Here is a 26,808-nt window from a genome sequence, read left to right as displayed (position 1 = left end):
AATACTGGTTCTTCAAGTGATATTTGAGTTTGAAATACATCAGTTCATACTGCTCCCAGACTAAAACAAAAAAAATGTCTTAGGAGGATTAGCTGAATCTAAGGAAACTTTTAGGAATATTAACCAGAAAAATTCAGTAGAGGCAAGTTTTATTGACTTTATCAGAATGCTGTTTGTTCCCCCAAATCCAACTTCCCCTTTTATATTTATACACTGATGTTTAGCCAGAAACTACATTTCCCAGCTTCCCCTGTAGCTAGATGATCTTTGTGACTAAGTTCAAGCCCTTAATGTGAATAAAAGTGATGTCGAGACTCTTCACGTCATCTTTAAATGAAGAGTCACTTACCCCCGGACTATGACTACCTCACTTTCCCTCAGGATCTGAACATGACAGTGACCCAGTATACAGGATACAGATGGTAGTAAGGGATAGCAGGACAATGTGTTGGAAGGAAACTGGGTCCCTGAATGACGTCCTGCTGGAGCAGAGCTGCCACATCAGCCTGGACCAAACCAACTATGACTTGAAAGAGAAAGAAAATGGGAGCTTTCTTACAGGATTGTTGCAGATGAATCAATAAAGAAAATCTCGAATTCTTTAGAAAGATTTTAATGAATTTTATATTATTTAGAGGTTACTTTTACGTAAGCTGTTTTAAAACTACCTACCTTTTATGTTATGTCTTTAAGACATCAAAATTATGCTAACTCTTTTGATTTTTGCAAAATCCCAGTGAGGGAATCACTATGAGAAAGATAATGTTACTTTCTTGAGGAACTCAAGGGACAGAATACAAGTAACCACAATAAAGGCACTATTTTCAGATTTGTTCTCTGACAACTCTTCATAGGGCTAAGAACAAATCTGTGTTTTCTAACTTTTTCTGGGCGGTAACTCTCAAATTTATATGTGTGAATATATGTATAACATTATCATTGTGATAAAATTTATAAAATGTTATCTAACAAATAAGTCATTAGACATCCAGTGCTTAGCATGCACCCATATTCAACTATATTCCAATTTGAATACAGCATATATATCTACAGAGATATAGATCTATAGCTATAGTCATACATAATTTTTCAAAAAGCAAATATCTATAAATATCTATCTCTATATAAGAATATATCTATACATAGAGATATAAGAATATATTAGATTCCCCTATCATTAGATTTTCAAAAAGCAAATAGATATCTATATTGTATACAATGTACATTGTATACAATGTATATCTATATTGGATAAAGATATATAAATATATAATTTTTCAAAAAGCAAATTTATATACATATATGTACATAATGTGAATCAAAGTGTGAGAGTGGGGAAAAGAAACTTTAAGAAAGAACTAGATTATAACACAATTCGGAGTACTGGCATGATAACAGTGGTCCTAATAGTGTTAATGATAATAGCAATAACAATAATAGCAGCTACATTTTGAGTGTTGTCATAAGACAGGGTCCGTGCTTTTTGCTTTACATTTATTGTCTTTGCAAAGCATCTATGAGATGTTATTCAATTTTGCAGGTGACATATGAAACCCAGGGATTATCTTGCCCAAGGGTAACCAGAACTGGAATCTAATTACATTCTAAATTTTACCTCGACATATGTCCATTTTTGCACAGAAACGAGTTAACATAACAGGTGTGGTGTGAGATCACTATCCTTAGAAAGGCCTGCTTGCAAGGCTGGCCACTTGGATTTTGGGAGAGTGTCTACCATTCTTTGAATCCAATGGCTCACTGTGCTTATACTGTTTATGCAAACAATATGGTTTATGTTGAACATCTGCTTTGCTTCTCGGAGTCCGGAATTTAGGTACCTGCTAAGTACTGGAGGTCTAATGGCTTCCTTGCTAGACAACATTTTATAAATGCTATCACAATGACTCATTGCTGGGGGAATTAAGCATTTCCTGTGAGACTTCACTCAGAAAGAATTCTTGGAAGCTTGCCTCAGGTTTCCTCCAAACATTATCCCATGTGCCTTTTCCCTTTGCAGATTTTGCTTTGCTTTCTTTTGTTGTAATAAATCATAACTGTGTGATTGTATATTGAGTCTTGTACATTCCCTAGCAAATCATCAAAATGGGAGATAACCTTGGGAACCCCTAACATATCTATCTTCCATATCATTCTCTCATTTGGAGAAAACAAAATTTTATTTTCTACCTGAGTGCATAGGAAGACTGTATTTCTCAGCCTGTCTTGAAATCAAGTTGGACCATATTACTGATCTCTGATGGGTGGAATGTCCGTTAGTCCAAGATAGGCCCCCCAAATGCCCCACACCATCTTCCTGCTCTCAACTGAGGACCAGATGCAGATGACCCAGTGGAGGAAGCCGACACCATAGCCAATAGTGGAACCACGAGATGGAAGAAGTATCCTCCATAAATGAGTTGAACAGAAACCCCATTCTGTCCCCAACTGAATCACATAGGATTAGGAAATGAAAGCGAAACAAACATTTGTTGTCTTAAACCACTGAGATACTGGAGCTGCATGTTGCAGTATTGATCCTATTCTGTCTAATACATACGGTGACATGCTGGATACCAACACCTCCATCTCCTTCTCAACTTTGAAGTATGTTGCAAGAGTGAAAGGGATTTTGAAACCACAGAAATCCCATTACTCATTTGATAGAATAGTATCTGATGGGCAAACACAGGACATGAACAATCTACCAGATGGAGGGTCTTGCAATGGAATCAAAGGAAGTTCTTTGTTATCATTTGAGATTGCTCTTAATATTTTTGAGTAGTACTTGATAAAACACATAGAAGGTGTTAAACTACTGTGTGTAGTTCTTATACTAAAGGACCCATGCTCTTTCATTCCCCCTATTATTAGATTATTTTTCAAAAAAAGCAAATTAATAGCACTTCAATTTTACTCAGTAGATGTGGAAGGAACTAAAAATAAGAAAGTGAGAGAAGATAACAATTTTATTGGGCCGGCCTCCAATCTTTTTGTTTGGGGTCATTCATTTGTTCACACATATTTATTGATTACCTGTCATATACAAGACACAGTTTGAAGGGCTGAGAATTTTGTAGTAAAGAAGGTGCAGCGCCTGTTGTCAGGAAGCTTAAAAAATAGGAGAGGAATCAACAAGCGAAGAGGAAACCCAAAATAAGCACAATGAAGGGAGCACACAGCAGAGTCTCCAAACCTACTTAAGGAGAAATCAGAGAACGCTTTTCCACAGATAAGTCTTTCAACCCCAAAACTCTCAAGATAGCCCCGAGTCCTCCTCAATTTCCCTCACCTTTTGATCCAAACCATCACGACATCCACTCAGCTCAACCTCCACCATATATCCAAGCCCATCATTTCTCTCCTTCTCTACTTGCTACTATCCTGGTCTAAGCCACATCTCCTTTCTGTCTTAATCTCTTGGACCAGCTTTCTAGAGGGTCTCCAATTTTACTTTGATGTCCTACACTCTGTTTTGCTTAGAGTAGCGTTCCAGGGCCACCTTAAAAGAAAAAAAAAAAAAATCAATGCTTTATTTGTATCTGAACTTTTAAAAACTGGTAGTTCCCCACTATCCTTAAAATAAAATACAAACGATGCTCCAGGTTTCAGTCACTCTTGCTCACTCTTGCCTCACGGTTTTAGGCTGCTGTTTGTGCCTAGAATGTACTTTTTCTACCTTCTCATGGCTGTGCCCTTCTTGACATTGTAGATATAATGCAATGCCACTTCCCTTTCTCTAGCCGCCCCATCGAAAGAAGCTTCCTGCTCTACTTCTTTGTAGCAATGTTATCCTACTTCTACCACAACTAGATATTTTCTTATTTAACTATGCGTTTGCTTTTTGCCCCTCTTTTCACTATCTTCCCCCAATGGAATATAAACTCTAAAGAAAAATTATCTGTCTTTTTTTGTCAGTATATCCTAAATACCTTTCACAGTGATGAGCGTGAACTCAGCACTCAGAGAATAAATAATGGAAAAATATATTGAAAGGAAGTTTAAGTATAGATGTGGTGAAGGTGTAGGCATTGTCCTGATGAAGAAGGGAGTTGTGGGAAGCAACATTTCTCGCAGGAGAAAAAGTCCAGGTCAAGGCCCTTCAGAGGGGTGCACTTCAGCTGCAGGCAGTTCCTTCTGGCTGGAGCAGAGTAAATAGGGAAGAGTGAGGGGTGAGATGGGAAAAGTCAGCAGAAGCTGGTTGGTCAAGGTCTGGCTGATCATGGACTAGTTGAGTCACTGCAGTATAGACAGCATCTAACCCAATATCTGACTTATAGTAGATGTTCAAGAAATATTTGTTGGGTTAGTGTGTAAGACAATTGAGTCTCTCTTCTCATAGGAAAAAAAAAAAAAAGAAAGCAGCAGCCAGCAATTGGTTTTAAGTAGGAACTGACTGGTTTCTATTTGTTGTTTAGAAACACCTTTTCAGTTGCACAGTGGAGAATGGTTCAGAGGAAGACAGGACTGTCGGCAAGGAGTCTGGGCCATTGCAGACATGCAGATGAGAGGTGACAGTGACAGCAGCGTGTGAGAGGCACAAAGACTGGAGAATTGGCTGAATTTGGAGATTAATTACAAACAGGACGTTCTGAGGGAGGAGCCCAGAAAGACAACTGGATTTACCTTTTTTTTTTTCTTTGAGACAGGGTCTCACTTTGTCGCCCAGGTTGGAGTGCAGAGGCACAATCTTGGCTCACTGCAACCTCCACCTCCCAGGTTCAAGGGATTCTTGTGCCTCAACCTCTTGAGTAGCTGGGATTTCAGGTGCACACCACCATGCCTGGCTAATCTTTGTATTTTTGGTAGAGATGGGATTTTGCCATGTTGGTCAATCTGGTCTTCAACTCCAGGCCTAAAGTGATCCACCCGCCTAGGCTTCCCAAAGTGCTGGGATTTCAGGCGTGAGCCACCATGGCCAGCCTGGATTTCTAAGTGACTACATAAATGAAGGTAACATTTTTGTCAAAATAATCTCTCCACACAGATGTATGCACATAAAATATACCTCTGAAAATAAAGGAGAAAACTAACAGCCTTCTTTCACATTTTAAACTTATAAAATGTCATGCTAAACATTTTAAATCATACAGAGGATTAGAAGTTGAAATATCAAACTGTCCTAGGTACAGGAAACTTCTCATCCCACCTTACTAGAAGTTTCCTGTACCTAGGACAGTTTGATATTTCAATCTCTAATCCTCTGTACGATTTAAAATGTTTAGCATGACATTTTATGGTTTAAAATTTGAAAGAAGGTTGGACACAGTGGCTCACGCTTGTAATCCCAGCACTTTGGGAGGTGGAGGCAGGCGGATCACCTGAGGTCAGGAGTTCGAGACCAGCCTGGCCAACATGGTGAAATCCTGTCTCTACCCAAAATAGAAAAATGGACATTTGGGTTGATTCCAAGTCTTTGCTATTGTGAATAGTGCCGCAATAAACATACGTGTGCATGTGTCTTTATAGCAGCATGCTTTATAATCCTTTGGGTATATACCGAGTGGTGGGATGGCTGGGTCATGTGGTACTTCTAGTTCTAGATCCTTGAGGAATCTGCCATACTGTTTTCCATAATGGTTGAACTAGTGTTACAATCCCACCAACAGTTGAGTATAAGTGTTCCTAATTTCATCTACATCCTGCTTCCCAGCACTGTTGTTTCCTGACTTTTTAATGATTGGCATTCTAACTGGTATTGAGATGGTTATGCCATTGTGGTTTTGATTTGCATTTCTCTGATGGCCAGTGAGATGAGTCATTTTTTCCAGTGTTTGGTACTGTTGGCTGTAATGAATGTCTTCTTTTGAGAAATGTCTGTTCATATCCTTTGAGATCACTTGGACTCAGGAAGGGGAACATCACACACCGGGGCCTATCACGGGGAGGGGGGAGGGATTGCATTGAGAGTTATACTTGATGTAAATGACGAGTTGATGGGTGCAGCACACCAACATGGCACAAGTATATATATGTAACAAACCTGCACGTTATGCACATGTACCCTAGAACTTAAAGTATAATAAAAGAAAATAATAATAAAATTAAAAAAAAAAAGTTAATAAAAAAAAAAAGTATGGTTCTGTTCTTGATGAAATGCCCAAGGAGGGTGTCTGGATAACAAGCCAAACACTGAGAGTGGGGATTAACTGCGTTTGAGATGTGACTGAAAACACGTTCAGCTGCTTTGCTCTACAGGGATCGCTGCCTCCTCACAAGCTCCACTGTGATGGATACACCCTATGTGACCCCCAGTGAATCACACCTTTTAAACTCTCCTCATCTTGAATGCTGAGATATGCAGAGCGTGAGATCCCCTGAGCACACTGTGCCATGGTCAAGCCTTCGTGACCCCTGTGACCCACATGTACATGTCCAGAAGGTCTCCTGGAGCCAGTAAGTCTAGGACAACAGGAAAACCACAAAAGAAGAAAAACGGCTAGTACCTGTCTTAGCTGATTAGGCAACCTTGCAACATTCTACCATTGTAGCATGCTCTACCCTAACTGATCAATCAACCTCGTGACACTGTGCTCTATGACCCCTCCCACCTTGTGATAATGTATCTTGCAACCTTCTTCCCCTGCCCGCAATAAATGGCCCCTAACTGTAACTTTCCACTGCTTACCCTAACCTATGAAATGAGCTCCAATCGCACCACCCTCCACTCTCCCAAAAAGGGCTGACTCCCTTTTTGGACTCAGCCCACTTGTACCTGGGTGACTACACAGCCTTATTGCTCACACTTTGCCTGTTCAGGTTGTCTCTTCAATTAGGCGCATGCATCACACAGAGTTGATGGGATGAGATGCCACATCCATGATTGTACTACCCGTTATAGGACTAGAGAGACTCTATGTTGCTGGCTTTGAAGAAGCCAGCTTCCATATTACAAGGGAGCCTGCAAGAGGGCCAGGTGGAAACAGACTGCAGGTAGCCTCTAGGGGCTGTGTGGCCCCACATTGACAGCCAGCAAGGGGAATCTCATATGTGCAACCACAAAGAATTGAATTCTGCCAACAACCACAGGAGCTTAGAAAGGGATCCACGATCCAGAAAGAAATGCAGCCCAATCATGATTCTAATTGTGGCCTCATGAAACTCCAACCAGAGCACTTAGCTAAGTCATTTCTGAACTCCTGATCCTTGAGACAGTATGCTATGAATGAATGCTTTCTAAATCCATTACTAAATGGATTTAGAAATCCATTTAGTATTTGGCAAATAGTTACCTGACAATAGAAAATGAATATAAACATCCTTCTATTTTAGATAAAAAAGATAGAGAGTAACATAACATTTTATGTCAAAAGGACAATAGCAGGTATTAAAGTGATGCCTTAATGATATATTTGATTCTAATGGATAATTTTACCTATTATAATCCAGAGCAAAGAAAAAAAAGGAAGCAGGGAAAGATTCCATAGAAGGAACCAGGTATCTGAAGCACAGAGGTCTAACTATTTGCAACTCATCCTGTGCCTTAAAAATGGGAAGAATAGGCCATATATTATTAATTAATGGCAGAAAATGCCAAAGCGGCATTGGCATCACTATATTAAAACTTAATGCCCCAGTTGTAAAAATATAATTTACAACCACCTAAAATTGAACTGAAGCTATAACTGGTTTTGAAAGAGTACAGCAAAGCAAGATTATGAAACAGGTATATTGATATTTGTGTGACCTTTTGACCATTTGTTCTCAAATGTGGCTTTCTGTTCACTGTCTGTTGTAATGTAAAATATTTTAATAAATTAAGGACTTCAGATTAAAAAAAAGAAAATTCCTAAGCATCATCCCAGAGTTAACTGAATAAAATCCTCAAAATAAGACCTGTTACCTCTCTCCAACCGCTACACACACACATACAACCACACACAACACACATGCACTTCATATACACACCAAAGACTTCATGAGGTTCCAATGTAGCTAGCCTAGTCATTGGTATTTGCTATGATAGAGCTCATCACTAACAGGTCACTTCTTTTTGTGCTAGAAGTACCTTGTATATGTTATATATCTAGTTCAATGGTTCTCAACCTTGCCTGCACAATATAATTACTTGAAGAGCTTTATAATTCCTAATGCTGAAGCTTTTTCCTAGAGCAATTACATCAGAATCACCAAGCATAGTAGCCACTATTTTTAATTTGTAAAGCTCCCCAGATGGTTGCAACATGCATTTGAGACTGCTGAGCTGTAGATAATAGTTTGCATTTTCTGCATCCTTCCTAATACATAATTATGTAGTCCAAAACCCAAACACTGCCTGGGAGGTATGTAGGCCAACGATGACTGTCCCACTTTGACAGAACATACAGCTGAGGTTGATCATTGGGGACCACACTATAATAATTCCTTTTTATTGAACTTCATGTTTATTATATTTATTTCTTTAAAAAAGTGCAATCTAGTTATCATTATCCCAGTTTATAGACAAAGACACACGGTCTCCTGAGTTAGAGGGAACTGCCCAAATGAGTAACATGACCTGAGGCTGAGTGACACCAAAGCTTATGATACCTGCACAAAACCAGTGATTCTCAAAGTATAGTCTCTGGACCAGTAGCATCAGCATCACCTGGGAACTTGTGAAAAAAAAAAAAAAAAAATGCAAATTCTGTGACCCAATCCCAACCCTACTAAGTCATAATCTTCCAAGATGGGGCCCAGGAATCTGTGTCTTGACAAGCCCTTCAGGTGATTCTGAGGCTCATTATAGGTAGACAGTGTACTATATTCTTCTGTCTCTATCAGCTGCTCACCTTTGGAGACTCAGCATCTGGCAAGAGACCTAAAAATGTGTGGGCGCCTCAGTGAGTAAGATGGGGTGAGGGAGGAGGTTTTTCTTTCTCTATCTTCCCTTCCTCTCATTTCCAATTTACATTAACAATGTATGTTGAAAATGTGAAGGGATGTATCAGAGATACCATATGGGGAAAAAAAAATGGTGGAGTTATGCTGGTCATATTTACTTGCAGGGGTGCCTAGCTATGTTGAGCTACTTTCACACAAGTGTGACCATTTTAATATGTTGACGAATGGTTTATCCTTTGAATCAAAGTATGGAGAGTTTTCAAAGTTGCATTAAAAATGAGTATCCCAACTGATTCCAGGGAAATGAATTTGTGATCTTAAGGGCTTTGGGGTAATTGGTGTTCAGGGAACCAAGGCAGTTGGTTTCCTTTCTCAGATGGAAGCTGCCTCAGTTTACTACCATGCTATAAAACCCAAGTGCCGTTGACCTGCTTAGTGTATTTCTGCTATGCTTAGGGTTCATTTATTAGAACTGTACATTTGACTAGGGGGAAATCAAAATTAAAAGGCCACTCATGTTTGATTTATCAGAGATGTCTATTAATATTTTCTGAGCAAACTGCAAAGTCCTTTCTTTTAAAGAAGTATATAAAATAGGCTTTTGGTATATTCAGGTCTGATGGAAATTTGTCTCTTGGGGTGGGGTGAGATGGGAGAAAGAGAAAGCAATAAAGACAGAGAAGAGAAAAAAATAGAGAAAGAGGAGAATGGGGAAGAGCTGAAAAGAGACAATAATTCACAAGGGGAAGAGACAGAAGAGGTAAACCAAAAAAAAAAAAAGGAGAGAAAGAAAGGAGGAGTGAAGAAATAAGAGGTGGGGTCAGAAGGATTAAAAAAGGGGAAAGAAAAGAGTTTGGGAAAAGAGGGGAAGGAGAGAGAAGGAAGAAGAGAAAGACATATGGGCCACAAAAAATAAAATAAAGCAATGAATGCAGACTTTGGAGCCTAGCAATTTATTGTGAAGTGGCACTTGTATTAGACATGCTGCAGAGATGCTGGCTCCAAAGGTTAATAATGGCAGTAATCATGATTCCAATTTATAGCAAATGCAATGAAAGGCAGCCAGACCCCAAACAGAGAAACCCTACGGGATGGCAGTGGAATAATAACATAGCAGCAGTCGAGGAATACAGGGATGCTGGGAGATTGGATTCAGTTCTCCTGTGTTCGACAACTATTTTGTATCTGGTGTACAATCCAATGTTAAAAAGAAAAAAAAAAGTATACTTATTACTAGATGTCTGAATCAGAGCAAAGAAGTTTAGGTGTTCACATGAACACATTTTAAGTTTTATTCTGTGATTCGCCTCCTCTGAGCACTGACTTTTAGTCCAGATTGGTCTTTTACACCTCCTTTCCTTTCTGTCCTTGCTGCTCATTGTTTTTCTACTGCCAGTCATCAGTACCACTGTTTCATTGCAAATGCCTGCTGTCTCTGAAGCAGAGCCATTGCAGAATAGGCATAACTACTCATCCTCTTTCCTAGTTGTCAAAGCCCTTTTCTCTTTATGCAGGTTTATTTATATGTATTGTCTTGATAGATTACCCATCAAGATTCCTTTTAATCAGCGGTCTGTGTGTGTGATGAGCACTCACCTCCATTATAATCTCCTCTGCCCCCATTACCACAAAGTCCTAGCTCTTTGCAGATCATTAAGTTTTGGAGGAGAAACAAACTTCCTCTGCATAATAGAGGGAGAAAAACTTAGAAAGCCCAGGGCAAGGAGAAGGGGGTGAGGAGCAGAAATGGGAGAAAGACAGACCCCATTCATTCAGACAGATGGTGGAAACTTGTGTGCAGTGTGCATGTGGAAACCCTATACAAATATTCTGCAGTGTCAACTACCGGTATGAATTCTCTGAGTAAATTGTTGTCGTGGATCCCAAAGAAGAGGCAGAGATTCTTATCTGGTCTGCACAAGGTTGGACAAAGGCAGCAGTTGTTGGGGGCGGGGGGGTCAGATCTGAAGAGGATGGAATTAGAAGAAATCCTTGGACATCACAGACTTCTACATGCCGTGGAACTGGGGATCTTAGGGGATGGGTTTCAAAAAGGATCAAAGCAATTTAATTTGGATCTCCAGGGGTGCCTGTAGCTACTTTGGTTTCCATATGTATAAGAACAAACTATATGTTGGGGTGTATATGCTATTTGATACATAAACATTTGATGCCTTTAAGGATGACCTGTTTTCAAATAGATTCATGACAACAAGTTTTCTCTCCCTGTTCAGACCATAAGCTCCTTAAGGATACAAGTGTATCTTCTCTGACTTTTGAATAACCTGCAGCATCTAGTTTAACCCTTAGCACATACGAAGTGTCTAGTAAGAGACTGTGTCTCATATACTGCCTGGATCCACTCACTTTCTGTCACCCCACCCTCTGGGTTTTTTCCGGACTCTCATTCCCTTTTGGAGATGATTCACCCAGGAGGGAGGGGCATCTGCACACCTGGATTGCAGAGAACCAGGTACAGTGATGACCTACAGACACCTCTGGTTTACAGACATTGGCAGCATGGTTTTTTCAACTATGAAATTTACAGTAATTATCCTCCAATGCCAGGAATGGAATCCCTTGATAGACCTCAATCTATATTCAAGACTCAAGTCAAGCACCAGCCTGTATTTAAAAACTAAGGAAACAATGGAGGTTTATTGAAATTATGTCATTATAGTTGACAAAGAGAAAATATTTCAACCGAGAACTGAATTGAATAAACCTTTCTCAGAAACTCTCTTTGTTTAATGGGCAATTACAGTGTACCAGCATGGGTGTGCCACAGAGGATCAAAGTCCACAGATACTGATTATATTCCTATCTAGGAAGGATCAGTATGAAATACACATATGGTGGGGCTCTCACAGAATGGGATATTTTCCCCCTTTTCCTCTCATGTCTCAATGTTCCTCCGGGAACTGTGTGAAGGTAAAGTCAAAAAGAAAGTTCTTACATTCTTAAATCCTCTGTAAAGGATCTGAAGCTCTTTCTTGGTAAATTTGCTCTGGGCTTCCAGAAGCTCCAGGGCCTCAGGCCGATGCCTGACGGTGGCCATCTCCAGTTCATCTTCCACGCTGTCTGTGGAAGAAAACAAGAAAGAGTCTTAGGACCAGCCGCTGCTCACCGAGGCTTACACATAGCAACACAGGAAAACAGAAGAACATGTCTGCTAGTGTCTGTGATTGTCCACAGAGGAAGGACCCTCACAATGCCAATAGGGCCTTTACATTTCCCAGTTTAAGCGCATTAAGCTAAAACACTTGTACATGATTTCTTTTGCATATTCTTGTCATTAATGTAGATACTACAACTCTAGCATTTTTTTTTAAGATAACAAAAAAGAGCACAGGAATTTATTTCAGATAATCAGTGCATTATATGATTACTTCAAATAAAAAGTTTAAGTAGTAATATACATTACTCTATAAATCTAACAGTGTAGTAACATGTATTTCTTTATTTTTTCCAACGTTTAAGTTCAGAGGTACACGTGCAGGATGTGCAGGTTTCTTACATAAAGGTGTGCCACAGTGGTTTGTTGCACAGATCATCCCATCGCCCAGGTATGAAGCCCAGCATCTATTAGCTATTCTTCCTGATCCTCTCCCTCCCCCAACAGGTGCCCAGTGTGTGTTGTTCCCTGGCAATGTGTCCATGTGTTCTCATCAATCAGCTCCCACTTACAAGGGAGAACATGCAGTGTTTGGTTTTCTGTTCCTGCATTAGTTTGCTGTAGATAATGGCTTCCAACTCCATCTATGTGCCTGCAAATAAAATGATCTCTCTCCTTTTTATGGCTGCATAGTATTCCATGGTGTATATGTACCACATTTTCTTTTTCCAGTCTGTCATTTGTGGGCATTTAGGTTGATTCTGTGACTTTCTAATTGTGAACAGTGCTGCAACGAACATATGCATGCATGTATCTTTATAATAGAATGAATTATATTCCTTTGGGTATATACCCTATAATGGGATTGCTGGGTCAAATGGTATTTCTGCCTCTAGGTCTTTGAGGAATCACTGTACTATCTTCCACAATGGTTGAACTAATTCACACTCCCACCAACAGTGTAAAAGTTTCCCTTTTTCTCTACAACCTCACCAGCATCTCTAGCATTTTAAAGGTGCAGTTAGAAAAACATAAAAGATCACCAGTAGTCCAACCTGGAATTTGTTTCTATATAACAACCACTAGTCATAAACAATGAAATTGTCATTTAATAATAATCAGTTTTGTGCCCTATGTATAATGCAACTACAAGATAGACTCTGCTAATGTTCTCTAAGGAGTCCATTGAAATCAGATATTTTTCACAGCTACTTGGGAGGCTGAGGTTGGGGGATTGCTTGAGCCCAGGAGGCTGAGGCTGCAGTGAACAGTGATGGCACCACTGCAGTCCAGTCTGGGTGACAGCATGAGACCATGTCTCAAACAAACAGACAAACAAAAATAGAACCTTAGACTGTCAGAACTGAAGGACATCTGAAGAAAGATATAAGGAGATAAACAAGGAAACCTCCCTAATTCATTCTATGAAGCCAGCGTCACCCTAATAACAAAACCAGCAAATGACATAACCAAAAGAGAACACTACACACTACAGACTGATATCCTTGATGAACATATATGTTAAAATCCGTAACAAAATACTAGCTAGCCAAATCCAACAACATATCAAAAAGATAATTCACCATGATCAAGTGGGTTTCATACCAGGAATGCAGGGATGGTTTAACATACGCAAGTCAATAAATGTGATACACTACATAAACATAATTAAAAACAAAAATCACATGATCATCTCAGTAGATGCTGAAAACCATTCAACAAAATCCAACATTCCTTTATGATTAAAACTCAGCAAAATTGGCATAGAAGGCACATACCTTAATGTAATAAAAGCCATCTATGACACACCCACAGCCAACATAATATTGAATGGGAAAAAGTTGAAAGCATTCCCTCTGAAAATGGGAACAAGACAAGGATGCCCACTCTCACCACTCCTCTTCAACATAGTACTGGAAGTCGTAGCCAGAGCAATCAGACAAGAGAAAGAAAGGGCATCCAAATTGGTAAAGAGGAAGTCAAACTCTCATTGTTTGTTGATGACATGATTGTTTACCTTGAAAATCCTAATGACTTCTCCAGAAAGCTCCTAGAACTGATAAAAGAATCCGGCAAAGTTTCTGGATAGAAGATTAATGTACAAAAATCAGTAGCTCTTCTACACACTAACAGTGGCCAAACAGAGAATCAAATCAAGAACTCAACTCCTTTATAATAGCTGCAAAAATATAAAATACTTAGGAATATACCTAACAAAGGAGTCAAAAGACCTCTACAAGGAAAACTACAAAACACTGTTGAAAAAAATCATAAATGACACAAACAAATGGAAACACATCCCATGCTCATGGATGGGTAGAATAAATATTGTGAAAATGACTATACTGCCAAAAGCAATCTACAAATTCAATGTAATCCCCATCAGAATACCACCATTATTCTTCCCAGAATTAGAAAAAACAATTCTAAAATTCATGTGGAACCAAAAAAGAGCCTGCATAGCTTCATAGCCAAAGCAAGACTAAGCAAAAAGAACAAATCTGGAGGCCTCATACTACCTGATTTCAAATTATACTATAAAGTCATAGTCAACAAAATGGCATGGTACTGGTATAAAAATTGGCACATAGACCATTGGAACAGAATAGAGAATTTGGAAATAAACCCAAATACTTAAAGCCAACTGATCTTTGACAAAGCAAACAAAAACATAAAGTGGGGGAAAAGATACCCTTTCAACCAATGGTGCTGGGATAATTGACTAGCCTCATGTAGGAGAATGAAACTGGGTCTTCTTCTCTCACCTATACAAAAATCAACTCAAGATGGATTAAGGAGTTAAATCTAAAACCAGATGTTGTAAAATTTCTAGAATATAACATTGGAAAAACTCTTCTAGATACTGGCTTAGGCAAGGATCTCATGACCAAGAATCCAAAAGCAAATGCAATAAAAACAAAGATAAATAGCTGGTACCTCATTAAACTACAGAACTTTTGCATGGCAAAAGGAATAGTCAGCAGAGTAAACAGACAACCCACAGAGTGGGAGAAAATCTTCACAATCTATACATCTGACAAGGGAATAATATCCAGAATATACAATAAACTCAAATCAGTAAGAAAAAAAACAAACAATCCCATTAAAAAGTAAGTTAAGAACATGAATGGACAATTCTCTAAAGAAGATATACAAATGACCAACAAACATGAAAAAATGCTCAACATCACTAATGATCAGGGAAATGCAAATCAAAACCACAATGCAGTACCACCTTACTCCTGTAACAGTGGCCATAATCAAAAAATAGTAGATGTTGGTGTGGATACAGTGAACAGGGAACACTTCTACATTGCTTGTGGGAATGTCAACTAGTACAGCCATTATGGAAAACAGTGAGGAGATTCCTTAAAGAACTAAAAGTAGAACTACCATTTATCAATCCCACTACTGGGTATCTACCTAAAGCAAAAGAAGTCACTATTCAAAAAAGATACTTGCACACGCATGTTTACAGTAGCACAATTCACAATTGCAAAATCACGGAACCAACCCAAATGCCCATCAATCAACGAGTGGATAAAGAAACTGATATATTTATATAATGGACTACTACTCAGCCATAAAAAGGAATGAATTAATGGCGTTTGGAGTGACCTGGATGAGACTGGAGATTATTCTAAGTGACATAACTCAGGAATGGAAAAACAAACATCATATGTTCTCACTGATTTGTGTGAGCTAAGCTATGAGGACACAACAGCATAAGAATGATACAATGGACTCTGGGGACCTGGGGGGAAGAATGGGAAAGAGGAGAGGGATAAAAGACTACAAATATGGTGCAGTGTATACATGGGTGATGGGTGCACCAAAATCTCACAAATCACCACTAAAGAACTTACTCATGTAACCAAATACCACCTGTACCCCAATAATTTATGAGAGAAAAAAATAATTGAAGGACATCTGCTCATTTTACAAGTAAAGTGAAAAAAGAAATCAGATATTTTGACTTGAGCTACAAAATAAAATGTTCAGATTAGGTGCTGACATGGGTAAAGTAACCAGCAACCAGTTGGTTTCATGGGTACATACTGGATGGACGGGGGCCTATGGGATGTTCTATTTAGGTCCATTTTGTAGTGAATAGAGTCAATAGGTATAGATAAGCTTTAAAATATTGTACTTTGCTTTGTGAATTATGTTTACACTATAATTTCTCAAAGATGTTTTATGCAAAAGGGAATTTCGTGCCCATAGATGTTTGGAAAATGCTGTGAACTTTAATATAATTTTGTCACAAAATATTAAAAAGTATAGGTTTGAGAAGACCTGTAACAAAGAGTCCTGTTTAACTTTGCATAATCCAAATGACCCCAAAGGTATTTGTCCACAAAACCTTTTCTGGCCCAAGTAACATCTGGTAATATCTGCACATTTGCCGTAGGGTCATGTAAGCACAAGTCTGAAAGATTTGGAAACATATTAGGGTTCAGGTGCTTGTGTCTCAAAGAATATCATCCTTTAGTCCAGCTCCTTTGATGTAGGGTCAGATGGTGGCTTACAGGAATTCTCTCTGTTGTGTAAACCAATCCACACCTCAGATGAAGAACTTAGCAGGAATAAAAACATCCAGGCTCAGTATGAAGCCGTGGCTTCCCTTTTCTATCCTTTCTTCTTGACTACACATTCTAGACTCAGAGAGAAGGATCTAAGGATAACAGTCAGCTCCTCTCGTCCCAGGACCACTAGGACCCCAATCCCTTGTCCCATGGGTTAGTTGGAAATGTAGTCCTCTTTGCCAAAGTCGAGTCATTTTTGACACTAATAATGCTACCTCTTGCTAACATCTGCTCCTCCTTATTGCTCTGCCTCACTGAGAACATTGAGGGGCCAAAGCTCTCACTTAGCAAAGAAGAGAAGGTGAGTGGTACCCTAATCTTAGCATATCTTAATTATTGCCCTCAAGAAGTTTACCAAAAAAAAAAAAACAACAACAACAACAACAACAATCTTGGTGATAAAACAAACACTTGGAGTGGCTATATTTGTGAAAATGAGTAATAGATAAAAACAAACATTTGCTTTGTACTTTTTATATTATAATAACTTATCTGGAAAGAGTGAAATGGAAAAGCTTCAGAATAGTGATTGATGAAGAAAAAAACAGGAAAGGACATGAAAAGATGAGAAAGCTAAGAATAAACTGAGCAGACAAGGATAAAATTGGTGGGAAAGTAAGTAGCTGTGCTCCTAAAGTATGTGGGAAGAGCTAAAAGTAGCTGGAAAAAGGCACCTAGGCATTAACAAATTGATCTGGGCTTTATGGGGAAAATCAAAAAAGCCAAAATGGGGCTCCTTCAATTTTCTCCTTCATTCATTTGAACAAATGGGTTGATTCTATTCAATGGGTCCTGAGATAGAAAAGATGACGGAAAATGTTGCTTTTAGACTGTTGTTGATCCAATGACTTCAACTATGTTGTATTACTGTATTTGCCAATGCAGGAGTAAATACCATGCAACAGACCTTATGTAAATAGATAATATCAAATAGAAAGGGTGTGCTTTCTTGAACGTCTGATGTAATCTTCTTTTGAATCATTTATAGTGCAATTTCTTCAACCTAAAATGTTCCACTTTCCTTTTCCACATGTTAAAATGTATATATCTTTCATGATCCAATTTAAAGATAAGTGCCTCATCTCTGAAGTCTCTCTGGATTGCCCCACTATGCAGAATTGATGACCTCCTGGTCATCGTTCCTACACTCTGGTTCTTGTCTAGCATGTAAAACATAACATCACCATCTGCTCATGTTTGTTTTCTCCATTGTGTGTTTTTTTGCAGACAAGATCAATATCTTACATGTCTTGTTTATCCTCTGAACCTAACAGGGAGTCTGATACTCCTTTGTCACTTAAGAATAATCTGGTAAATGATATTCCCGCTCAACTTTCTGATCCTCTCCAATCCCTTGAATATTTGCTGCCCTATAGGGAAATAATTTTCAAACTGAAACTTGTGGCCCGTTGGTGGACCTCAAATGTCTTCTTCAGAATCACTATGTTCTCTATTCACTGTGTTGGGAAATACAGCAAAAGTAGAGGGGATTTTAATTAAATTTTCTGAGCAGTCTTTCAATCATAACATAACCTTGTCTAGACCTAGTGACCCTCTACACAGGAAAGAAACAAAACAGCGGATTAACTTCTGGGCCTTTGTATTGGGCAGCAATCTGAGCTGTGCTACAAACAGAGTTTCCTTCTCTGCAGATGCAAAGTCTGAGACAAAAGACACAGGGCTGGAGGATCAGTATAATTGAATTAAGTGTGTATGATAGGATGATCATCACATGCAGCATTAAAAAAAAGAAAACAACAACAACAACAACAACAACAAAAAGCCCTTGAAGTGTCTGCCTGTGGGCTCTCTTGCTTCTCCAGCAGTCTGGTACCTTACTTCTTAATCACTCCTACCTGCCAAAGGGCTGTTTCTATGTCTAGGCAGCTGACAGGCTCTAAAAACAAAACTGAAATCAGCAATCACCAGCATACGGTAAGTTAAAAAAGCAACACCACTACCATCCTGGCTAACACGGTGAAACCCCGTCTCTACTAAAAATACAAAAAAAATTAGCCGGGCGTGGTGGCGGGAGCCTGTAGTCCCAGCTACTCAGGAGGCTGAGGCTGGAGAATGGCGTGAACCCAGGAGGCGGAGCTTGCAGTGAGCCGAGATCGCACCACTGCGCTCCAGCCTGGGCAACAGAGCGAGACTTCGCCTCAAAAAAAAGCAACACCACTGAACCCAGTCAACTCTGATTCCTGGAGGCAAACTGTGGGGAGCACAGCATGATTCCCATGTAGGACTATGAATTCTTGTTGTGACTCAGCCACCTTGTAAGAGCCTGCATTTTGGGTGGTTTTAACCCAGTGCCTAACATTTATTGAGCCCCTGTTGTATCCCAGGAGATGGGCAAGGTGCTTGATTGGCATAATCCTAATCCTCACAATAACCCCAGAGTGAGGTATAATTGTTTATTTTTCACATACATGGAGACTGAGTCTCATGGATATGAAGAAATTCATGACCAGAAGTCAAATATGTATTTATATATATATATATAAACATATATATATATCCTATGCATATATATGGGTTTCCGTATGTATGCACAGGGACAGGATTTACACCCAGGTCTTTGATGCTACAGCTTATGTTCTTCCCATTTCACCACAGTCTTTTTCAATACCAACAGAAATAATGATATAAATAATGATAACCTCTCTTCCCTCTTATTTTGTCAAACTCCTCAGAAAAGTTAACCATATTCATTAGATCTGTTTTCTTGCTCTCCCCTTAATCTACTGCAGGCTGACTTCTGGTTCTATGGTGGACTGAATTGTGTCCCTCCTCAAATTTATATGTTGAAGGTCTAACCCTGTATTTGGAGATAGGGCCTTTAAGAAGATAGTTAAGGATAGGCTGGGAGTGGTGGCTCACACCTGTAATCCCAGAACTTTGGGAGGCCGAGGTGGGTGGATCACCAAGGTCAGGAGTTTGAGACCAGCCTGGCCAACAGGGCAAAACCCCCGTCTCTACTAAAAAGACAAAAAATTAAGCAGGCGTGGTGGCGGGTGCCTGTAATCCCAGCTACTTGGGAGGCTGAGGCAGAAGAATCCTTTCAACCCGGGAGGCAGAGGCTGCAGTGAGCCGAGATCTCACTACTGCACTCTAGCCTGGGCAACGAGAGTGACGATACATCTCAAAAAAACAAAAACAAAAAAGGGTAAGGATACATAAGGTCATAAAAGCCTTGTAGGATTGGTGTCCTTTTAAGAAGAGGAACACACACCAGGAATGTTGGGGTACCTCAAATGTCTTTTTGGGCTCACAGAAGAAAGGCCATGTGAAGACGGAGTGGGAAGATAGTGCATGGCTGGTATCTGGACCTTGAACTTCCAGCCTTTAGAACTGTGAGAGAGTAAATTTCTGTTGTTTAAGCCAACCAGTCTGTGGCATTTTGTTACGGCAGCCCTAGCAAACTAATATATCTACCTATATTCAAATGACACACAACACTGATAAGAGCAGGTCTTGTTATCCACAAAGTTTGCACAGTGAGTGCTGGGCAGTTTGCTAGCCAATTATGTCATTTAATCTTCACAACACCTTTGAAGAGAAGGATTATCATCCCTATTTTATAAATGAGAAAATTGAGGCTTGGAAAGTCTAACTTGGGCATAACTCAAGTAACCCTTGGCCAAACGGCTAGTTAGCAAACAAGGTGAAGACAGGTGTCTTCAAGCAGCCCAAAGTCCAGGTTACTGAGCACTGTGCTGGGAATGTCAATAGCAACCATCACCCTATGGAGAACTTTTGCTCTAAGCCTGGTTGTATATTATCTCATTTTAATACAGACAGAAGTTCAGTGAGATAGCTACATTTTACAAGAAGTCATGTAGCCTTCATTTTACAAGGAGTAAAGTGGGACTCACATTTCTTAAATAACTTACTCAAGGTCACACAGCTTATAAATGACAGGGCTGGGATTTAATCCCCGGCTTTTTGACACCAAAGACCATGAGCTTAGTCAATATGCTATTTTAAGAGATGGCAACAATTAAATTACTCGGTTCAAAATCCTAGGGGATAAAAGATTTTAAATCACAAACTAGTTGGCTGCTGAGCCTCCAATGCCTCAATTTCTTTCCAGGGAAAATATGCCTCCAGCACCTTCAGGAGATCACCAGACCAGCGGACAAAGCTGTGCTGATAAGAAACACATGTTAGAATAAGGTACAAAGTGATGGGATCTCAGAGCTGGAAGGAACACAGGAAGTTGTTTTTCTGCATTTTACCCCTGTGAAATTTAGATTTGGGAAAGATGAATGTTTCGTTTGAGACAAAAACCAGAACCAGATGGGACTCGGGACTCTGGCCTCTGGAGTCATCTCCAGGCCATGCCGACATATCATCACTCAGTCATCTTGCAGAGGAGCCAATTCAAATGTGTATTTGCATCCAGAGATAAGCAAAATATAAATAGTATTTTAATTCATGTAGCTTCCAACAAATTTAATTTTAATCAGACAACAAATTCCCAAACCCAGACACCCTTGAGCTTCCTGGCTGTCTCTTTTTGTCCTTTGTTCTTTAGATTTCAGTCTCTCAGGGCCGAGGTTGTCCTAAGTTTGACTCAACAGTCCCCTCAGGCCATGACACAATTGGGCTAGAAATTGGAATTCAAATCATCTGGGAACAACAGAATGAGTTTTAAAAATAGGCATCGTTCTCCCCTTTCTCACAACTTCTCTTAAAACACAATAGAAGCTTGGTACAGCTCAACTCATAATTATGCAAATTTGACTCTGAGGTCAAACCATGCTGTCCAGAACACTATTACAGAACATCTTGCCTTACGAACAAACATGAGTGTGAGTCCTACCTTCTGAAGACATGCTTTGGAAACAAGTCTTCTAATGCAGAAACCAAATAATATTATGAAGAATAATGTCACATTTTGAGAAAGCTGATTCAGAACTCAGGCCATGTGCGCAGAGGCGAGTCCTTGCCTATAAAGCATGAAGCACTGTGAGGCTGTTGGCTTCGTTCTTTTACTTAGGTCCTGCCAAAATACTGGAAGGATTATCTTATTTGGCACACTGAAGGTGCTGCATAAGATAATGTGAAATAAATAACTACTTGAAGCATTCCAAGAATAGTGAGTGTATCTACAGCAGGTCCCATTTCTTTTTTTTTTTTTGCTTTTCTTCTTTTTTCTTGAGATGGAGTCTCACTCTTGTTGCTCAGACTGGAGTGCAGTGGCGCAATCTCGACTCACTGCACGCTCCACCTTCCAGGTTAAAGCAATTCTCCTGCCTCAGCCTCCCAAGTCGCTGGAATTAGAGGAACCCCCCCCCCACCACACCTGGCTAATTTTTGTATTTAGTAGAGATGGGGTTTCACTGTGTTGATTAGGCTGGTCTCAAACTATTAATCACAGGTAATCCACGTGCCTCAGCCTCCCAAAGTGCTGGGATTATAGGTGTGAACCACTGCACCTGGCCCCATTTCTAAATACAATATGACTCTTATTTAAAAATAAATGTATCCATTTGTCATTCTAAAGATATTATAAATATTGTAACTTTAAAATTCTATTTGAGCTGAAATTAATTTGTCTAGACAAAGCTTCAGCCTGCTTGACTTATATTGCTTTAGCTCATTGATAAAAATACCCTCTGAGCCATGACTCCTAATGTTTACGTTTTATTAAATTGGCCTAATAGTGAGTTGATCCATATGGCAATAACGTCATAATGAGGTTGACCACTTTCTAATGATATATATTATTAGATATTTAGAAGCTTGGTCCAGTGGTGGATACTGGAGGAAGATTTCCAGTGCTGAAAGATTCTTGACCATAGCATTCAATACTATTCCTGAGAACCTCTAGGATAAGGAGGTGATGCTATTGTTTGTTTAATGTTCAAGTCTGATATGTCAGGACAAAGAAAAAGCTGCCTGGAGGAAGATTTCCAAAGCGAATTTTCATGGCACTGTTAATTTATTTCCGCCCTTCTTTTCTACTGCAAAACTTGTAGGGGATGACAATATACTCACCATTCCATGCCTCGATTCCACTGCTCACAAAGCTCAAAGAAGGTGGCATGATAATCAGCTGAGGAAATAGTTTCTTGGGTGGGGGAACGTGCTGAAGTCCGCAAAGCTGTGCGGCTGATGAGTGTGGGCAGCGGGAGCCAGGACCTGCCCCAAACCTGTCTTTCCTCTTCCTATTACATCATTTGACCTCCTTGGATAGAGAGTTTAAACTGGAGCCAGGCCCTGTAAGCGAGTCTTTAAGCTTTGACAATTTTAAACGCTTTATTGCAAGAATGCAGAGGTCTGGGAACTCCCTTGCCTTTTCCTATCTTTATTACTATTCACCCAGTCACCTACCAAGAATTATTTTCAGGTGCACATGGAGAGTATAGACGCAATTAATTCCAAGCTGATCACACACAGGCTGCAAGTAGAGAGCAATCAATCCTTTTGAAACACTGCGGGCATCCTAGGCCTTCCCAGACCATCCTGAGCAATTGGAATCCTGATGTTTTAGTTAGTTTGACATGTATTTCTGCAACCCTGGCCCTGAATGTATGTTAGAACCAAATACAAAAACAAACAAACACCAAAAAATGAACAAAACCATTTATAATTAGTACTTTATCTTATTTAATATTTGTATATCACATTGAAAATGAACACTGCTTGGAAAATGGCCATTTAGTTTGAACGTCTTCTGTTATAGGTGCTTGTTGGCAATGACATTGCAATTTCCATTCCAGGAGAATGAGAATTGCTTTGCAATTTCATAATTGAATTCAATCACTTATGAAATATAACAACCCAGTGGTGAACAGCTGAAGCTATTTGTCACAGCACTTATGAAATAGATTGTCTCTACCTTATTTGTAAACATAAATAACTCTTCAACAAGCTTAGATTTTAAAAAATAATCACCTACTTGGAATGCTTATTATCAGCATTAACCATATTATTACTACAGCATCATGAAGGGCCCCTTATGGTAGGAGTTATTATTATTATTATTATTATTTTGAGAAGGAGTCTTACTCTGTCACCCAGGCTGGAGTGCAATGGTGTGGTGTCAGCTTATTGCAACCTCCACCTCCTGGGTTCAAGCGATTCTCCCGCCTCAGCCTCCCAAGTAGCTGGGACTATAGGCATGTGCCACCACACCTGGCTAATTTTTGTATTTTTAGTAGAGACGGGGTTTCACTTTGTTGGCCAGGCTGGTCTCAAACTCCTGACCTTGTGATCCGCCTGCCTCGGCCTCCCAAAGTGCTGGGATTACAGACAGCAGCCACTGTGCCTGGATGAGTTACTATTTTTTAGGTGGTAGGGTCTTAACTGATTTTTGGTAAATGAGAAAAACAAAAATTATATTGCCGGTCATTATGCACAGACAGAAAATCTACAATAAAATGCTGAGGGGGCAAAGGAAGGAAACAAGAAATTTAACTGAATTTACACATAAAGACAGACCAGAAGAGACTGATATTCTCGTCAGGAAAGGCAAAAGCTGAGAGGGATTATGAGCAAAGAGAAAAATTTTAAAAAGCAATGGTACATGGAGAGAGATGAGGAAAGCCCAGATTACTTTATTAAATTAAAATTGCCCTATCCAAGGAGTGTCTCATGAACTTTGATAGACTTTCTACTATTTGCCCTAAAAATCGAATAATAAGGCACATGTATGTGTATATTTATTACAACACTATTTACAATAGCAAAGGCATGGAATCAACCTAAATGCCCATCAATGGTAGACTGGATAAAGAAAATGTGGTGCATATATACCATGGAATACTACGCAGACATAAAAAAGAACAAGATTATGTCATTTGCAGAAACATGGATGCAGCTGGAGGCCATCATCCTTAGCAAATTAATGCAGGAACAGACAACCAAATAACATATGTTCTCACTTATAATTGGGAGCTAAAAGATAAGAACACATGGATACATAGAGGGGAACAAGAGACACTGAGGCCTACTGGAGTGTGGAGGGTGGGAAGAGGAAGAGGATTAGGAAAAATAATCAGTACTAGGCTTAATGTGACTGCCAAGTGGGTTCACCTTACCCACTGCCTAGACAGAGCCAATTTATCAAGACAGGGGAATTGCAATGGAGAAAAAATAATTCATGCAGTCAGCTTTGCGGGAGACCAGAGTTTTATTATTACTCAAATCAGTCTCCCTGAGCATTCAGAGGTGGGAGTTTTTAAGGATAATTTGGTGAGTAGGGGCTCGGGAAGTGGGGAGTGCTGATTCGTCAGGTTGGAGATGGAATCATAGGGGGCTCGAAGTGGGTTTTTTTGTTGTCTTCTGTTCCTGAGTGGGATCTCAGAAATGGTTGAGTCAGATTATTGGTCTAGGTGGTATCAGCTGATCTACTGAGTACAGGGTCTGCAAAATATCTCAACCCCTGATCTTGGGTTTGACAATAATGATGTGATCCCCAGGAGCAATTTGGGGAAGTTCAGACTCTTGCAGCCAGAGGGTGCATGACCTCTAATTTCCAATCTTGTAGCTAATTTGTTAGTCCCGTAAATGCAGATTGGTCCCCAGACAAGAAGGGAGTCTTTTCAGGAAAGGGCTATTATCAATTTTGTTTCAGACTCAAACCATACACTAAATTATTTCCCAAGATTAGTTTAGCCTATGCCCAGGAATGAACAAGGACAGCTTAAAGCTAGAAGCAAGATGGAGATCTCTTTCACTGTCATAACTTCCTCAATTAAACTTTTGCAAAGGAGGTTTCATTCATACCTGGGTATTTACGACCAGACAAAATAATCTGTACAACGAACCCCTGTGACACAAGTTTACCTATGTAACAAACCTGCACATGTACCCCTGAATTTAAAAGTTAAAAAAAAAGTTGAATACACAGAGACAGAGAATAAAACAATGGTTAAAGTGGGGAGGAACTAGGGAGATGTAGTCAAGGTATAGAAAGTAACATACAGGATGAACAAGTCTAGAGATCTTAAATTACAACATGAAAATTATAGTTAATATTGTATTGAATTTGAGATCTTTGCTAAAATAATATATTTTAGGTACTCTTGCTACATATGAAAAATGGGTAACTATGTGAGATAATGAATATGTTACTTTACTTGATTATAGTAACTGTGTCACCATCTATATGTATATCAAAACATCATGTTGTATACCATAAATATATATAATAACATTGCAAAACGTTTATACAACTTCTGAAATTGAGTCAGTAATAAAGAACCTGCCAACTAAAAAAAGCCCTGGACCAGATGGACTCACAGCTGAATTCTACCAGACATACTAAGAACTGATACCATTCCTACTAAAACTACTCTAAAATATCAAGGAGGAGGAGCCCCTCCGTAACTCATTCTATGAAGTCAGCATCAGCCTGATGCCAAAGTCTGGCAGAGACTCAACCAAAAATGAAAATTTCAGACTAATATCCCTCATGAACATAGACACAAAAATCCTCAAGAAAATACTAGCATATTGAATCCAGCAGCACATCAAAAAGTTAATACACCACAATGAAGTAGGCCTTGTTCCTGGAATGAAAGATTGGTTCAACATACGCAAATCAATAAATGTGATTCACTATATAAACAGAATCAAAAGCAGGAACATTATGATCATCTCAATAGACACAGAAAAAGCTTTCAGTAACACCCAATATCCCTTTACGATAAAAACCCTCACCAGACTAGGCATCTAAAAAACATAGCTCCAAATAATAAGAGCCATCTATGACAAACCCACAGCCAACATCATACTAAATGGGCAAAAGCTCCAACCATTCTCCCTGAGAACTGGAACATGACAAGGATGCTCACTCTCACTACTCTTATTCAACATGGTATTGGAAGTCCTAGCCAGAGCATTCAGGTGAGAGAAAGAAATAAAAGGCATTTAAATAGGAAAGGAAGAAGTCAAGCTCTCTCTCTTCACTGATGATATGACTCTATACCTAGAAAATCCTAAAGACCCTTTCAAAAGGCGACAAGAATTGATAAACAACTTCAGTAAAGTTTCAGGATAAAAAATCAATGCACAAAACTCAGTAGCATTTCTACACACCAACGATGTCCAGGCTGAAAGTGAAATCAAGAACACAATCTCAATTACAGTATTCACAAAGAAAATAAAATACATAGGAATACAGCTCACCAAGGAGGTGAAAGATCTCTACAAGGAGTACTACAAAATACTGTTGAAAGAAATCAAAGTGACACAAATAAATGGAAAAGCATTTCATGCTTGCACATTGAAAGTATCAGTGTTGTAAAAATGACCATAGTGCCCAATGCAATTTAT

The 26,808-nt window shown here is 39.3% G+C and overlaps 1 protein-coding gene across 5 annotated transcripts in view; it reads right to left on the bottom strand.

Moving 5' to 3' along the window:
• Positions 1-26,808, bottom strand: part of KCNIP4 (potassium voltage-gated channel interacting protein 4) — a 1,247,498-nt gene that overhangs the window by 116,682 nt on the left and 1,104,008 nt on the right. For all 5 annotated transcript variants that reach the window (XM_017866805.1, XM_017866809.1, XM_017866808.1 and 2 more), the window contains one exon: positions 11,777-11,901. In XM_017866805.1, coding sequence (XP_017722294.1) covers positions 11,777-11,901 — 125 coding nt within the window. The remainder of the gene's footprint in view (positions 1-11,776; positions 11,902-26,808) is intronic.

This window comes from Rhinopithecus bieti, unplaced genomic scaffold, assembly GCF_001698545.2.
Source record: "Rhinopithecus bieti isolate Rb0 unplaced genomic scaffold, ASM169854v2 scaffold_1599, whole genome shotgun sequence".
NCBI classification, from domain to species: domain Eukaryota; kingdom Metazoa; phylum Chordata; class Mammalia; order Primates; family Cercopithecidae; genus Rhinopithecus; species Rhinopithecus bieti.
The sequence above is the reverse complement of the archived record's forward strand: the minus strand, read 5'-3'. Positions and strand labels throughout refer to the sequence as shown.